The sequence below is a fragment of the Fundulus heteroclitus genome, chromosome 22 (genome assembly GCF_011125445.2).
Source record: "Fundulus heteroclitus isolate FHET01 chromosome 22, MU-UCD_Fhet_4.1, whole genome shotgun sequence".
Classification (NCBI taxonomy): Eukaryota; Metazoa; Chordata; class Actinopteri; order Cyprinodontiformes; family Fundulidae; genus Fundulus; species Fundulus heteroclitus.
In genome coordinates, this window is record NC_046382.1 from 32,113,553 (window position 1) to 32,131,142 (window position 17,590).

At 40.6% G+C, this 17,590-nt stretch overlaps 1 protein-coding gene across 1 annotated transcript in view; it reads left to right on the forward strand.

The window, feature by feature from the left end:
• arid5b (AT-rich interaction domain 5B) overlaps window positions 1-17,590 on the forward strand; it is a 117,418-nt gene that overhangs the window by 86,452 nt on the left and 13,376 nt on the right. The window contains exons 6-8 of the mRNA XM_012864982.3: window positions 2,078-2,354; window positions 10,710-10,762; window positions 11,766-11,863. Of these exons, the coding sequence (XP_012720436.2) occupies window positions 2,078-2,354; window positions 10,710-10,762; window positions 11,766-11,863 (428 nt within the window). The remainder of the gene's footprint in view (window positions 1-2,077; window positions 2,355-10,709; window positions 10,763-11,765; window positions 11,864-17,590) is intronic.

Below are 17,590 nucleotides of genomic sequence, written 5' to 3' on the forward strand. Positions count from 1 at the left end.
TAGAAGGGCAGAAGTCATAAATGTTATCAACACAATTACTTAAACCATTAAGAGCGTTATTATTATGCAGTAATGTTTGTCCTCTGGCTCTGCATTAAAGGCTTAGCTGGTGTCGCCAGCATGCCGTTTTCCAGGTGATCATTCTTTATCTCGGGCTGTGGAACGAGGCCACGGCGGTTCAGTTTTCCCAAACAACCCCCTGTGACCCACACAGCAGCGGTGCAGTGCACTGCAACGGCAACCAGCGCACGCAGGGCAACATGTGACTCTGAAGGCCACTTGTTACACAAAAGCCATGACATAATACGTCATGTGCTGATTTGTAGCTCGGAAATGTTTAGCATTTTCACTTTAGCAATGATTGATTGAAGATAATGAAGGTATTTGCTGATTTTTTTATTTATTTATTTATTTTTTTGCCATCTCATCATCAGCAAAACAACCTTTAGGATAACATTTTTTTTTTCCTGTTGTTTTATTAGATTTGATAGTATCTGTAATAGAGCGACACTCCTTTCTTTCCTGTCCTTTCGCCTCCTCCAAAACACCAAGTAGTCTTTAAAACAAGCACAGCATGATCCTGCAGAGGAACAAGATGTGTATCTTATTTTACGAGTTTCCATTTGGAGGAAGCCGTGTTGTAAATACAAAAACAATTGCTAAACCGAGGACCAGTTTAGTTGAAAACGAGGGAGATTATTCCACATGGATGGTAGAATAACTGTATTTGTATTTTTCTGTGCTATTGTTCAACTTAGCTAAGCAATTAAGCCTTCCACGCATTTTGGGAGACACTTATCAGAGTTTTGTGGCCAATTTCCATTTCTATTTTAAGCCATCTGACCAGCAGATATTAATTTTACCATATTCGAAAGAACCATGAGTAATATTTAAAGTATTTTTAATATCCTTCCTGTTATGAGTGGGCCTTTTTTTATATTATAATTGGAGATGATGTCACGCTGCTTATGTAAAAGAGCACTTGCTGTAAAACAGGGTTTTATTATGTTAAAAAAAGACAGAATGATTTATGTGTTGACATTTTAAATGTACATTAGCATTGTGTGTTAGAGATTAGCATGTTTAGCATGGTAGCATTACTAATTGTAAACAACCGTCCCTGTGTGTATTTCTGTATTTCCTATAGAATGAAGATCCCTACCTTTACCATACCCCACCTAACCATAGCTTACCTAACATTACTTAATATCATATCTTATGTCTAAGTTTATATCATATCTTATGTCTAAGTTTATTGTGATAATGTGTGGTGACAGTTTTCTTTCTTTAACTGTATGCTGCCACTCTTGGCTGGGTCACTCTTGTAAAAGAGCTCTTTCGATCTCAAAGAGACAAACCTGGTTAAATAGAGGTTATTATTATAATTATTATTATTTTTTATTATTATTATTATTACTACCTTAAATGCCCGATGGTCCGCCAACATTTATGGATCCATCACATTCCCTGACAGACAGAGAATATTACAGAGCAAATTGCAGTAATACGCTCAGCCTGCTTAAATCTCACTCTCTCATGTTGAGGACTAAATGAACCTTACTGACACTGAAAGCAGCTAACTTTGAGTCTTCTTCACATATGGAGTTAAAAAGCTGAAAATGTTCTTATATTTTTATGGGTTACACAAAGGCAATAACTGGCCGACGTTATATAGTTATATGTCCAAGGATGCCAGCGTGTAGAGGGCTTGTATTGGGGTATGGTGCGTTCAGTGATCAGAAAAAGTATTGGATATTTGAGTGTAGTCAAGATAAAAATAATAATAATAAAAAAATCGACCAATTCCGGTCACCAGCCGATTTTTTCCGGTGCATCTGTACTTGCTACATTCGCTACCTTGCGGAGTTAAAATCAACATTGCCCGGCTAAACCCATCGTTTGCCTTTCAGTGATGAGAACAAGACCCGAGTGGCCGCTAAGAATATTTGTTTGTGCTTTGATCCCAAACACTTCTCACGTTGAGCTGTCTGACCTCCCTTAAATAACCCTCTCACTCACCGTGGTTTCAGTTTTGCGTTAATCACATCTGGGGACACCGTGTGCTCTGTCTGCGCAGGTCAAGCCCGGCTGTAGAACGGTACCCAACGGAAAGCTAAGCACACCGGGCAAACAAAAGCCCGCCGGCCTCAATAAGAAGTCCTCGCCCGATGAGAAGGAGCGAGGAAAGGAGAAGGAAAAGGAGGAGAGGAGTGAGAAAAAGGAGAAAAGGAAAGATGAGGAAACATCAGAGGAGAGCCGCGCCGAGGAGCAGGCTTTCTTGGTAGAGCTCTACAAGTACATGAAAGAACGAGACACGCCCATAGAGAGGATCCCCTTCCTCGGCTTCAAACAGAGTGAGTAGCGCGACTTATTCTCTTATTCCCTCTCTGGCAGTGTTTAAACAAAGGAGCACTCTTACTGTAGAAGAAGAAGAAGAGGTATAGTATGTGTGGGTAGATTTTTACTGGGTTTATTTTTTGAAAATTTAGGTCATAACATTGCCAGTGGGGAAGGTTAGCGAGCTGAAAAGGGGATTAGAAACAGTCAGACAAACACCTGTAAGAAAGACACAAGTATAAAAGCACCAGAGAACCCAGTTACACAACCATAACATTTCTCCCAGCTTGGACTAATGAGTGCAAGTAATATGTTTTACATTCCAGTTTGAATATGAGAGTTAAACATGGTGGTAAACCGACAAGGGGGGGGGAACCCTGTGTGGATTTTAATTAACTTTTCTTACCACATGTTATCTAAACCATCCTCTACGCAAAAATGTGCTTCTCAGTCCCGTCAGTCAGACTTTATCCCACACAGAGGTTTCCAGCTTTAGGAGGGTAAATAAAGACGAGTCCAGTGACTGCAGAGATTATGGCAAAAATAAGATGATTTCTTGATTGCTGAGGATGAAGAAGGAATCCCTCTGTTGCAATTAGAAACGGAGGGAATAAAAGTCTTAGAGGAGAAACGCTGCATACAACGGCTTGTAAAGAAGAGGGGGAGAGAAAAAAAACTCAGGAGGCTTTCTGTCAGGACACATTTTACCCAGCTTTCATGTAAGACAGAACATCTACTCACACTTGTCAGAAGGTTTTCCTGTGAAGGCCAAGAACGCCCTTTAAGCAGCGTTAGAGGAACATCACATGTATGGGAAACACGTCTGGCCAAGATGAAAGATCTCTAATATGGGTCGGATGCTTAGCTTGCACTTGAAGTGCAGAGGGGCAGAGAGGAGAAAACCTGCACGTAAACATCATAAGAAGCACGCTCCTTCTGGTCTCATGGAACTGGAGAAAAAAGTGTTTGTTTAAGGTGTTTGATCTTGAGGAAAGGCACTTGAGAATGCCAGCTCTCATCTCACACAGTTTTTTTGTTGTTGTTTTTTTTTTTTTTTTTTTTGCTGGGTTCTGAGAGTTTACTCGAGGAAGGAATGCACACTAGCGCCGATGTCAAGGGAACCGTGTAGGATTTAACAGTTCGGATCAGGATGGAACGGCTCTTGCAAATTAATGAGGGGCGGGAAAGGGAGGGTGATGCATAATGACTGGGAAGGAATCGTTTACCGGGACCAAGGCCAGCAAGGTTTTAAAAAGTTACAACTTTACAACCGCTCAAGTTTTCCATCATACCGTTTTTACATTTTTAAGTAGTAAGTTTCCAGAGAAAGTAATGGAGTGACTGGAGTTTACGCTGACTGTCATGCTGCGCTGTCCCTCACCCACTATTGGCTGCACACAGCTGGTCAGCAGGCTTAAAAATAGCCACATTTGTCTTTTGTCTACACCATTAAGAGTAGAACTACATGCTACGAGCATGTGTACACTACAACTAAATTAAGGAAGTGTTTATTACATTTTTTTCTTTGTGTATGTCAATGCATTAAATTAAGAAAAAAAAAGGTCTAGATAACATTCTATCTGCAAAAATCAACGTTAAACTGTTCTAGCAGAAGTAAGAGTAACTTGATTTTCCGGTTTGAAGAAAACAACTATATAAAGTTATACATGTTGTTGCAAATTATTGTGTAGATATTGTGATACAATTGTATTTTAACTAAAGTGCATTCACTGTGTTCAATAATGGTTAAATTGTCAATCAATGAATGAATCGGCTTTATTTCTAGAGCACATTTTAAAAACCGCATGGGTGGCAAAAGTGCTGTAAATTAAAACAAGAAAAGGTTAATTGTAACAACATTAGCTGCTTTATTTTGATAACAGATCTTCCCTAAATATAATTTTGGTTAGTATATAACTGAAGATGTTGGTTCAGTGAACTGTTGTTCTCATTCATCTGTAGGGTGGTGTCTATGCTTACATGGGTTGTACTAGGATTGAGTATATCATTTAGTAAAAGCTAAGAACTGTTAATATAGTTGTGGTTGAGGATGTTTATGTGAACAAGAAATTAAGTTTGTATCCCCAGCTTTAACTAGTTTAGTAACAGCGCTAATGCTAAAGTTAAACATGCCAGCAAGCTCAGCTTGTTAACCTTGAGGCCTTTGCTGCCGTTAAACAGCACCTCTTATCTGCGGCTGTTATGGAAATGTTTCACACCTTGTTTGAATAGAGTTTGAATAGTTTTTTTTGTTGCTCTTCTAGCAACATTTAATTACCATTGTTGCTAATCTAATTTAGCAACAATGCTAATGCTAAAGTCAAAGTTGCTAAGAAGCTGAGCTTTTTAACCCTCATGTAGTTGTTTCCAATGAATTGGAAAAAGATCTCCATGTATTACTTAGTTACATTTTATGCCTTTTCTAACATAGCAATAGAGCGGATCCTCAAGTCAAACTTACTTACAAACTGAGCTAATAGGCAACTTTGACGTTAGCATCCCCGCTAAGGTCAACTACCGTGTAGCAGTAAGCTTGTTAACTCTCAGGTGTCGCTGCTGACAAAAAGTACGTCTTAGCTGTGGCTGTTATGGAAACGTTACATGCCTCTTGGTTGGCATAGATTTAAAATTTTTAGTGCTGGTTTAGGCACATTTTGTGCCTTAACTTGTTCAGCATCAGCACAGAGCTTTCTAACGGAGGGAGTTGTTGTCAGTTAAAGAAAGATCTTAGTTATTGTTGTCAGGGTAACCTATTAAATTCCACCTCTTTAGGATAGCTTTTTAAATGTTTATTACTGTTTCGGTAATGTTTTATTCTTCAATCACAGGTAAATTATTATTTGTTTCTTTTTAACATAGAGAACAAACCAGATGAGTAAAATAAGATTAATAATTAGTCAGCATTTAACTGATATAGTTGGGTGAGTACATTAAATTATTCTTTTTTAGAATTTAAAAAATTGAATTGTGTTTACATAATTTCTAAAATAAGTCCAACTAAAATGGATGCAAATTGCTATAATTCAATTGTTGCTATTTTATTAAATCGGTGCAGCAGTGTAAAACTCGTTACTCTAAGCTATTACATGAAGCTAAGCTTTGGTCTCAGCTAACACCACCACGGTATTTTGACAGTCCTGTCATCCTAGCTGCCAACATGTTGTAGCTTAAATGGGTCGTGGCGGTTTCGCAGGAGTTAGAGCGATGAAGACGTAGCGCGACGGCAGGACGATTACACACCCGACACTCTTTACTTTCAGCTGGCATTTCTCTGAGCTCGGGATAAAGTCGAGGTCCGCTTGCAGACTGTTTTACATACAGAACATGCTTTGAATCTCAAAAGCAGACACATCATACGCAAGAGCCCTCATTAAATGGTAAAATCATGCTGTTTAAACTTTGTCCTTGGCAGCGAGCACACATAAGCACATGTGGAGGGGGGGGGGGGCACATCACAATTAATGCAAACTCTCAGATGTAATATGCTGCCAGTTTCATATTTTCTTCTTTCAGCTTGCTACAAATCCACTGACGGATCAAAGAGGTCTCTTTTATGTAATGGAAACTGAAATTCTGCTATTTAAGTGGCTTTGAGCATTAATCTGCTTTATGAAGTTTTCTTGGAGTATAACAAAGCAACAGATGGTTAAATGATTTTACCAGAATTACTCACGTATCAATTTGAATATGAGACTGAAGCTGGACTAATAGCTGCAATCGTGTTCCCGTAGATCTCAGCATAATTCACTTCAATCTACTTTTACCACAAATGGCTTATAATTTATTGTAAAACCTTGTAATATGAATATCGCTGGCTCAACACAATGCCTTGCCTCTCACACTGACTTTATATTTTACTCTTTTGCGTTTGTATGCATTAAACGTCTTTGAATAGAGGTGCTCATGTGTGACTGGTTGGCCTGGAAAATAAAACAAATTTAAAGTTTTAAAACCTGAAAAGAAAAAAAAAAGAAGCAGATGAATAGGAGACAGACTGTAGATTGTTTTTTCCCCATTTATATTTTCCTCTTGAAAATGGCAGTAAACAAGAGCTCTATTATCAGCGCTTTCAGTTGCAGCTAATTATTTCTGTCTCCTGGAGATTAAAATGCTGTTTTCTTTCCAGTTAGAAGAAGAAATGGAGAGAAAAAGGGAAAATGTTTCCACTGCAGCTTTTTTGATTGAGAGTGGTTTTTTTGTGCAGAATAGCAAAGCTTTATGAGGAAAGCACAATAGCATTGGGTCTGTATGAGATTCTCACAATATAACCTTGAGTAAAATTACCACGGCTTTACAGTATTATGGTATTACCGGAATAATTTCAATGTCAGGAATAACCTTATGTATTATAGGAAAGCCACATTTATTCCTACTACAGCCAAAATATTACCACATGTTGATCATAACATGCATGAGGTTGTCTCTTGCATTTAATCCTTTTTATTTTGGAATTGATACATTAGATAGCAACAACTTAGAATCGACACTGGCTTAATTTAGTATAGTTTTCAAGTTCTTCTTGGGACAGAGTGATGTACTTTTTTGCCCTGAATCTCTTTATAAAGTAACAATATATACTCATATAATAAAATAGAAAAATCTCTACTGGCATTACAGCAATCACCTTATATTTGTTGACCAGCCTTTTGCATGTTTTCACAGAACTTTGCACTATTTGTCTTTCATGACAAGATCCAAGATTGTGGGGTTGGCAGACCTCTTTGCCATAACACTATTCTTTCCCTCCCTCAGCAGATTCTCAATTAGATTCAAGTCTGTCTAACTGGTCCATTCCTAAACATTATTTTTACATCCAGTCAGATACAAACATGTTGGTAAGATTAAAAGATTACTTACCTAAGATTACTTAAACCCAATCTGCCAGGGGTGTGACCAGTTTTGGCCTTATTATCTGTAGAGTCTGTATGTGCGACTTGTATCAGGGGTTTGCTTGAAATACTTTGCAGATTTTTGCAGTTACCTTTATTAGCTGATAAAACACAACAGGTTTTGTGGCCCAAAATACTCCCCTTAGACCAACATGCAATCTTGTATACTTTTAAATAATCTCAATTATAATCCTGGCTAATACATGTTCCTTTAAATGACGTTTAAACTCTGGTAGCAAGGAAAGTGTTTTACGTTTTTTTTGCCATTTGGCTCGTTATAGAGTTATTTCAGTATAACAGGCTGGTATTAGTTGGGTAAATAGTTGGGCTGTCTGCTCAGGTTGAGAATACGGTCATCTGCTTTCCAGACTTGCTGTTTGTAGCTTGCTAACTATAGTTTAGAAACAGACTCGCCTCATTTTGTTTTTGCCATATATGTTCCCAGAATAGAGACGTTTCTGTTTCTTATAATAGAGGGAAAATCGCCTCCATACTCTCCGGTCTGAAACAGACCGGACCAATCACAGCGCGGGAAGCGGGACTTTACGATACGTCACCGTCAGCGCCAGAATTACCCATAATGCAGCAGCGCTCTTCTGTAACCGTAACAGTCAAGATTCATATGGAGATTTTTGTTGTTTGGTGCCCTGGAAACCTAAGAAAGTGGCCTACATGGGAGTACGCCATGTATCCTCAGATTATTTTGACAAAAGTGGCAAAAATCGTCCACTGGAAAGTTTGCTCGATGGCATGACATGTTTCACTGACTACCAACTACAAAAACAGAGCGCGTTGCTTGGAGTTTTTTTTGCGTCACATCCGTAGTTATCTGATTGGCTCTAACCTGTTGACACTGACCCTGTTAGTCCCGCCTTTGAAGTCGAACTCTACCAGTAAGTCAGTCTGGCTGAATCCTAGCAGCCATTTTTCAAACAGTTGACCAAAAGTGCACAGCAACAGGTTGGGAAGGGGGAGCAGCACATTACTGTGTGCTCCACATAGCTGGGGAAAAAAACACTTCAGCACCTTCACTGGCATCTCCTTAACAGGACTTTAAACCACAGGAAGGATATAATAGACGTTTCAAGTTGTTTTGACTCCGTGACTTCAGAAAACCTCGCTACACCTGATACCAGTAAACGACCCAAGCCTAACTGGGAGAACTGCCTTTCAGCTTCTGGCTTGAAATCAATTTCCAAAGCAGTGGTTGATTCTATTAGGCTCCAGTGCCATGTTTTCAGTGTTCAACAGCCTATAATAAATGTGACAACTGTGGCTGCAGTTCATTCTCTCAGTCACTGTGCCTTTATTATCATCACTCATTGGTTTTGTTGAACAGCTGCTGCCTTTTAAGTCACATGTGTGCCGACAAAGTGGTGAAAGGTAACAAGAGACTGTGAATTAAAGCACTAACACAAAAGCAGTTGTGGTTATATTGTGTGTTCTGTGAGATTAACCATTTAGCGTGTGTGTGTGTGTGTTTCTGGGCTTGGACATCAGCATGTGATTGTGAACATCAGTTCCAATTTGTCTCCCTCTTTCAGCCTTGTTGTCTAATTGCCGTGCCATCGGTGTGTCACCGAGGCTGCATTGTGTTCCTGTTTTGTCATCCTTATCTCAGTGATAATTGCCCCTGCCTAACAGAGGGGAATTAAGAAAAGAAATTACTAATGACAAGACATCTAAGAAAAGGCATGTTCCCTCATTGCCTTTGTGTTCCCGTCCCCTCCCAGTCCCGCGTGCGGCTGCGGTAATTACAGTCGATGCGTAACAAGCGAGTTAAATAGACCATCGTTCTGTTTCCACAGTCAGAGAGCACAATGCGCCAGCGTTCTCAGTTCAAACAGAAAAACCTACCCAGCTCCCTTTGTTATTCCACCCGAGCATTGACAACGGTCGCAGAGAGAAGGGATGAGGGGGGAAAAATCAATGCTGTCAAATGCGGAGATAGGAAAATGTCATTTTGACAAATGCAAGGCTTTGTGTACGCACAGATTGAATTTTGATGGATTTTTCCCTGGGCGAAGCCTCCCCTTTCTTATTTATAGGCCTTCGTATAAAAATGTTAAACAATGATGTTACAGAAAGCAAATACAAATGTCATTGGCACAAAAACGTCCCTCAATGAACTTGTGCATCTTAGTTTGTGGGAAGTATTTCCGGTAAAAAGAGAGACTTGGAGACAGCCGTCGGAAGGCTTTCTGAAGGCTATTTTTAGGCAGAAATGTCGCACACCACGTGTATTTATAATGCGGCTCGTCTGGATTTGTTTTGAGGGAAAATCGATGCAAATTAATTTGCTTTGGTTCAAACAGAAGTTTGAGCATTTTGAAAAGTCTTTGATGCTTTTAATGGTTGTCACTTATACCTGCAGGCTGCAGCTGAGGGTTTACAAATGTCTTTGTCAGGATGAGGCATGTGCTTTATTTTAGCAGCCTGTGGTGTTGTTACAAGGGTTCATTTATACTCCTTCAGCAGAAAACACAATGTTATTTAGATTTTTTTTCCCCTTGTCCATTATATATATCACAACTAAGGGCTCCCACCAGTATCCCTCTATCAAGGTTTCTGCCAGATTTTAAATGTAAATGTATTGATCTCAAGCTTAGGTCTTAAAAAGTGCCTAATATGGCCAGATGTTCCATACAAGTCCTGAATTGCATTTGATTACATACTAAATGCGTGCTTTTTTTAAATTTCTTGCTTTTTTCATCAACTACTTTTTTTATGAAAGTGTCCAGTCGGCATTCATGTGTTCCAGCTCTGGCTAAAGAAATGCAGGTGGCAAACAGGCCACCTCAAGTTAAATATCATTATGTCTACTGAAATTAACAAATCTATACTTAGCTCACCGTAGTCATTAAGAAAGGTGAATATAAGGCATTAAATAAGTAGGTTGTTATGGAAAATTCACTTAAAAATGTCCGTCTGCCTTTTCTTGTTGCTACGTTGCAAAAATAATGAGCTGTTTTTCTAGGTCCTACACAAAACTATCTGAATTTTTGTTTTGCACATCTTTACAAAGTTTTTTTTTCTCTCCTAGCAAAGATCTTTCAGCCAGCTGAACAGAAGTGCACAGCAGAGACAACCTCCATCTCTCTGGCTTCTTTTAATGTCTCTTTGTCAAAAGGACTTTGAAACGCAAAAACGAGATGATGGAAAATCTTAGCAGCATTTAATTCTGGTTAAAAAAATAAAAAAAAAACTTAGCACAACTTGACCCCAGTAACCAGCATTCTTCTAATATCTGTCTGTCCCTTTACTTAAAAATTCATCCTCTGGAGGATATAATTGCCGCTAATTATTAAAGGCTCAAATTTATAATGGTGTGTTTTTACATTGTGTTATTATTGCTTTTTTTTTTTTGACTGAAGGATCATGAAAGTCATTTCCTTCCCCCTGGTGTAATGACTGTATATGATGTCATTTGTTTCAGCTTTCCCAGAGTTTCTAACTGCTTTGTTTGTCTTCTGTCTCCCACAGTCAACCTTTGGACTATGTTTCAAGCTGCTCAGAAACTCGGAGGATATGAGTTGGTAAGTATTCACATATGTGCCTACATGGTCCCCTCCCCTCCCTTCTCTTCCTCCCCTCATTCGGTTTCACTCCCTGCGATATTCGCCCCTCTTTTGTTCTGTTTCTGACACATCCCTCCCTACCTGTCCCCCCCCTTCTTCTCCTCATCTTTTCTCCCCTTCTCTCTCTCTCTCTCTGCCCTCCTTTCACCCCCGTGAGGTCAGTCCCTATTTTTCCCCGAGAAGAAAGTATTGCTCAGAGCCACTTTTAGCCGAAATGGTGCTGTTGTTTCAAAACCCCCTTGGTGTGGAAAACACATGTTCCTCTGTTCTGCGCGGAGCAGAAGGAAATTGGATAAATCGCTCATTTTTTCCCACGTTGGAGATCAAGTGCGGAGCGCGCACACAGCCACGAGCGTGCACGTGTACAAAAAAAAAGTAAAAAAAAAACGAAACAAAAAAAAAAAGGTTGAATGAGGCAGTTAACTTGGCAGGATTGCCCGCTGTTTGCTCATTCGCTGGCCATGTGCGACGTGTTTGATGTTCGCTCGTCAAGCGCGTTGCTCGTGCCTGGTTCTTCATTAGCTCGCCGCGTACTGTTGTCCAAACAGATAGCCAGAGCAGGCCCTAAATAGGATACAGCTCATATAATCTCTGCTCATATCCTTTTTAATACCGTCATATCTGCCTCTGATTATTTCTTGTTTCATGTTGAGGCTTTGTTAGCTCAGTGGCAGCTTGGGTTTTGGTGTTTTATGACGGAGTCCGCCCGTTATTCCCATCTGTTGCGGGATATGGGATTATGGCAGAAACAACTGACAGCAGGTTGTTAACTGGGCTTATTGTGAGTGTTGAGTATTTAATAACTGGAACAATGTGGCTCAGCAACTCCCCAAGATCTTGAAATGATGTCAGCCATTTCCCCCCCCCCCCCCCTTCTAACTATTTCCTCTTTCACTTTTTGTTCAAGGCTCGTGAAATTCTGGGCTGGCTGATGTCTTTTTCCTCTCGTCTCTTCCTCCAGATCACGGTGCGCAGGCAGTGGAAGCACGTATATGATGAATTGGGCGGAAACCCCAGCAGCACAAGCGCCGCCACGTGTACGCGAAGACACTATGAAAGGTAGTCCTGGAGTTACAGCACTCTCCACAGTTATTGCCGCCTCGGAAAATGTGCAAAAGGACGAAATTTCTTTCTTTCTTTTTTTTTTTTTTACTGCAGCAGGATAATCTCGCCCTGACGATATGAATTTGAGTTCATTTATGCAGGGCAGGAAACATATTCAAAAGTGTCTCAATTATTGTACTCCACGTTCATCTACCAATCCCCATAATAACAATGTGATTTAAGCATTTTCTTAATTTATTCTTCGCTTTTCGTGGGCTGATCTTAGGGTTTAGGAATTTTTAATTTGTAATCTTTGACTTTCTGTTTCCGTGTTGCATAAAGAAACAGCAACACGAGGCCTTTTTTTTTTTTTAGCTATTAGTCCCAAGGCTGGACGAGTTCCTATATTCGTCTTGCCCACCATGCAGTGAGCAGGATGGTAAGACAAGTAGAAATACCTCCCTGGTAGAGAGCTGCAGACCAGAGTGGCATCTGGGGCTCTTCGGGTCGCCATGGCAACCACTAGATGCTACATCTGGCTGTCTGGGTGTGATGCCAGGGGGAAAAAGCTGTTTCTGTCCTACCCTAGCAAACCTGATCGCGGGGGGCTTTGCAAACAAAGATTAAGCTTTTCAGCAGCAAACACTCCTGGTAGGTTTTTACGTGAAATGAACATTAAAATGCATTAAAAAAAAAACACAATCTCGTCTGTTAAGTACAGCGGAGGATCTGTGGTGCTGCGGGCCTGTTGCTGTCCCAGCTGCTCTTGGCACATTGGTAGAGTGCAAGGCGTTAAGGATAAATATGTGGTGGTTACACACACACACACACACACACACACATATATATGGATACACACACACATATATATATATATATATGTGTGTGTGTATCCATATATATATATATATTTATATATATATATATAGATAGATAGATAGATAGATAGATAGATGGATGGATGGATGGATGGATGGATGGATGGATGGATGGATGGATGGATGGATGGATGGATGGATGGATGGATGGATGGATGGATGGATGGATGGATGGATGGATGGATGGATGGATGGATGGATAGATAGATAGATAGATAGATAGATAGATAGATAGATAGATAGATAGATAGATAGATAGATAGATAGATAGATAGATAGATAGATAGATAGATAGATAGATAGATAGATAGATAGATAGATAGATAGATAGATAGATAGATAGATAGATAGATAGATAGATATCCATCCATTTTCTAACACGTCTACCTCTCGTGGGGTCGCGAGGGGTGCTGGTGCTTATCTCCAGAGTACCCGGAGAGAACCCACGCATGCACAGGGAGAACATGCAAAAGACCCAGGGCAAGGGTAGGACATGAACCCATCATTGAACGATAATCAAAGCTTCCTCTTCCTCTATGCTTCAACCAAAATCATCTTTGGATTTTTCTGCATTGAGATTTAGCCACTGATGTAAAACTTTATTTCAAGGCTATTGACATCTTTGTCTGGGATGCAAGTTAGCATGCAGGATGTGTTCTTGGAATAAATCAACAATGTTTTCTCATTTCTTTAATTAATCCGTTTATTCTGTTAAACTAAAGAACCAAAACAGAGAACTATCCTGAAGCCCAAGCTTATCTTTGTCTCTTCCACACCTATTTAAAATAAAATCCCCCCCGGAAACCCTGCAATGCAAAAAAGACCAAACTCGCTGCATAACTTCACAATCTTTAAAACCTCCAGTCTTCACATTTTAATCAGCCGACACCAACAAGACCTGACATTCATATGTATTTTATGTTCCCTGTGCGTATGTCAAATGCCAATAACCCTTGTGTAATGTAGAGTTCTTGACTTAATTTGAAGAAAAAAAAAAAAGTTGTTATTGCTATGCATGCCCACACAGCACAGTTTGCATTTCCTTAAGGGTAGTGAGCTCTCTCACAGTTGCTTCCAGGATGATTTCACAGAGCTTTATTCACAACCACAAAAAAAAAACTATTGATTTCATCCAAGTGAATTCAATGCACTTAAAAACACGAGGAGGAGTGCTGCGAATGTGTCAGTGGGCTGCTATCGCATGCAGTTCTGAATGTGTTATTATTTATAGGTTCAGGAGGTTGCCTGGCTGTCCGTCACTTTGCTGCCACAGAAATTAACCCGCGCTACCCCTACATTTAAAACGATGAATGCCGCATTCGCGTCACGAGAAATATGGCTGTTAATTAGGCTTCATTTCTTGAGCCGAGGATGAGATTCGATTGTTTTCTTGGAGTTAATAGATCTATTTGGTTGCACTGTAGAAAAGAATATGCTGCAGTTTTGTCTCATTTTGATCCCCGCGCCAACCAAAGAGGATTAAGCATCTCTAAATAACAGCAGTGTTTTGAATTATTAACTGACCTACATGGATAAACATACAGTAGCCGCGCTTTCAGTGAAACACACTCTCCGAGCACAGCGGGCTGAAAATATAACCGTAATGTATTCATTTAATCATTCAGTCAGATACTGCAGCATTTTGAACCTCCACACTTTAATCACTCAGATGGTATTACCAAACCAAAGCAAGCATATGGATACGATCCTGAGGGAGCTGCATGGGTATTATGCAGCACACGCGCACACCCACACACACACACATACACACACACAAACACATACGCAGAAACTTAACAACACAACACAGCCACTTTCCCAAGGTTAAACAAATGCCAAGCACAATCTTCTGCTGCAACAGATAGCCGGGTTTGCTCGCGGAGAGGGGCCGCTCCTCCGGGCTGAGGACCCTCTCCTCCCGGCGTCCCTGCGGCTGTTGCAGGTTCATGCATCAGCAACAGCCGGCCCCGACACACACACACACATACAGCCGTCAGTAACACGGCTAAGATGCCAGCGGTGCCGTATGAGGCAGCGAGGCAGTCTGAGATCGTGTCAAGATTGCGTGCCGTAAGCGAATTTAGCAAGCTCAGGCAGCAGCGGCTGGAGTGGCTTTTCTCAGAAGTCTGCAGCACTGTACGCCGCATTGTTTGGTTTGTTGCGTTTTATTTTGTTTTACTTAACAGGCTGCCGATGCGATCCTCGTTGTTCTTTTGTCACGCAAAAAAAAGGAGATTTTGACCAATAGGTTTAGATTGACTTCAAAAGAAGGAGTTGCTGTTTTATGGTTTTTTCCTTCCTCCTGTTTTTGTGGAGTCTATAAATCACTCCGAGGACAAGGTGGAAAAGCTGCACTGTTCATCAGGCTGTAAGTTGTAAAAAAAAAAAGAAGTTGTAGGGAGGCAGGGAGAGTCGGACGAATTCACATGGGAGGTGCTGAGGTGTGACTGCTGCTGCGCTGGCCTTTCCCCCTCCAGCCACCGTGAAGCAGCTGAGAGAAAAATAATGCTGAATCAATACAAAGCCATAATATCCACGTACTGCAGTGAATATCGGCCTGACACAGAGAGAAAGGTGTGTGTGTGGGGGCGGGGGGGGGGGGGGTGGGGGGGAGGGGGGGGGGGGGGGGAATCAGCTGAAACTGAGAGCAAGTTTCCATTCAGGGGAATAATTTTAGCTGAGGCTTAGTGTTTGGGCTGCTTGGAGGGCAATTAGCTTCAATGTATTAACTCAGCAAACACGACCATTCTCTCTGCATGATGAATGAGGCTGTTTGGAGGCTCGCTCAAGTGTGCGTTTGCTCCCCAGAGGCGTCTTTGTTTCCACCTTTAATCATTAGTCAGAGTGCTACAGAAATACCGTTCACATGCGAGAGTTTACAACGTAAAAACTGGAACAACTTGTGTTTTAAGCATTAGTAAAATAAACTGTGACAACTGGCGGTGGTGGTGGTGGTGGGGGGGGACTCTATCAGACCCATGCATTACAATTGTGTACTCCACTGATAGCATGTCTGATTATCCTGCGTAGTTTTTCTTGTTTTAACATAATCTCCGCCATCTATATCGATTACAGCGAATCGCATCCGGTGTAGCAGCTCGTAAGGCATCGGCCTCATGATGATTTACTGTATGTAGTCGCCTACAAGCTGTTCAGGAGATGTTTCCAGTGAGCAACAGCTGGGATTTCAACTCTCAAAGCCTCGTTTAGACGTGAGTCGTTGACGCTTCGGTTCGTACACGGGATTTAGACGCGTACGCTTCATCTAGATTTAGGCCTGTCGGGTCTGAAAGTGGACGAACTTAGAGGTGAACGTGCATAATGTCCACAAAGAAAGTCTGTGAAACATCCAAAAAGAACTTCACTCTCATGCAGTAGAAGCTCCTGCGTGAATGAGTTTGTCAGTGACACTGACTATATTTCCAAAGCATATGAGGTACGGATGATAAGTAATTGTTAAAAGAATAGGATTCAGTTCGCCCGTAACGACAATAAAACACGTCTCCTGGACTGATGTATGACGTGTGCAGGTCTGTTCCTTTCCTGGAAAAGACTGCTTGGATGATAATTAGGAGGTCCTGAGTTTGAGTCTTTCTGGGTTTTATTAAACCGTGTAAATTTCTGCTAAAGCAGGTCTGCATTCAGACCTCTGATAAGTGTCGGAAATTAATGCAAGATGGCAAAAAAAAAAAAAAAAAGTTTCACCTTCAAACCATTCATGGACCTAGAGGTCCATGAATCATTTAGATGTGTTTCATCTAAAAAATGTTCGCTGCTTTACTTCCAAGACAGGGTGAGTAAGTAAAAGTTTATGTATATATCCTGTTTTCACAGGCAGGTGTCCCAAAGGGCCACACAAGATGGGCAAACCCAGCAAAGCAGACAGCGATGTACACTAGGGAAGACAAAACACAACGCTATCATAAATGCATATCATCAAAGCGTCTTTATCTGCTTTTTAAAAGTAACCACAGAGTCCCAACTCCGTAGGACAGGCAGTGCTTTCCAATAATAGAATTAAATATGGATTTTTTTTTTAAACACACCATTCTTTACAAATTTGCCTTCTTGCTCAATTAGTATCATTAAAAACATGATAAATGGATAAAAATGTCTTTTGTAGAACATCTACAGTTTAAAGATAATAGATATTGACTTTGAATGGTGAAAACCTTGATACCGAGTGTCCTTTCAATACCAATAATTTAAAACAACAATACAGCAGCAGTGTTTCTTTTCACAGCTTTTAGGCAGCAGCGTTCCTAATGACCGACTAAATTTCATACAAAAGGAGCAGATGAGGGTTATTAACGTGACTAAATTAGAGTAAAACCCAACAGACTCACCCTCTGTTCCCGCCTAACAAATCCGCAGGAGATAATATCCGAAAACACTATAATCTTTTATTTGTTACGGCTCCTAAAGGCCCAAAAAAAAAAAACAGTAATAAGGATCTTTAGTAATTAGACTTTCTTACATTTACTAAGACTTTTTGAAAGCAGATTTCAGTTTATTTTCAACTTGTTAACTAATACTGTAGAGCAAATGTTCACCTGGTAACTTCCTAAAATGACTTTTAAACCCTTTCAGTTGGAAAACCAACATTAAAGTTAGTTTATTAGTTAATGCAAGGCTTCTAATACAGCGGCAAAATAAATTAAACCAGCTTTATAATCTGCTGGATCAGCATGGCACAGCTGCTGCCCATTTGACCGCTGTACAACAACGCCGACAGCTGCCCCCATTATCGGCACCAGGAAACCTTTTTGAGGTTCTGGTTACCCCCGACACCTTGCAGGATGGGTCCACACTGTGGTGCTGCTGTGGTCCAGCCGTCCGACTGTCCCGTTGGACCAGGCGATTT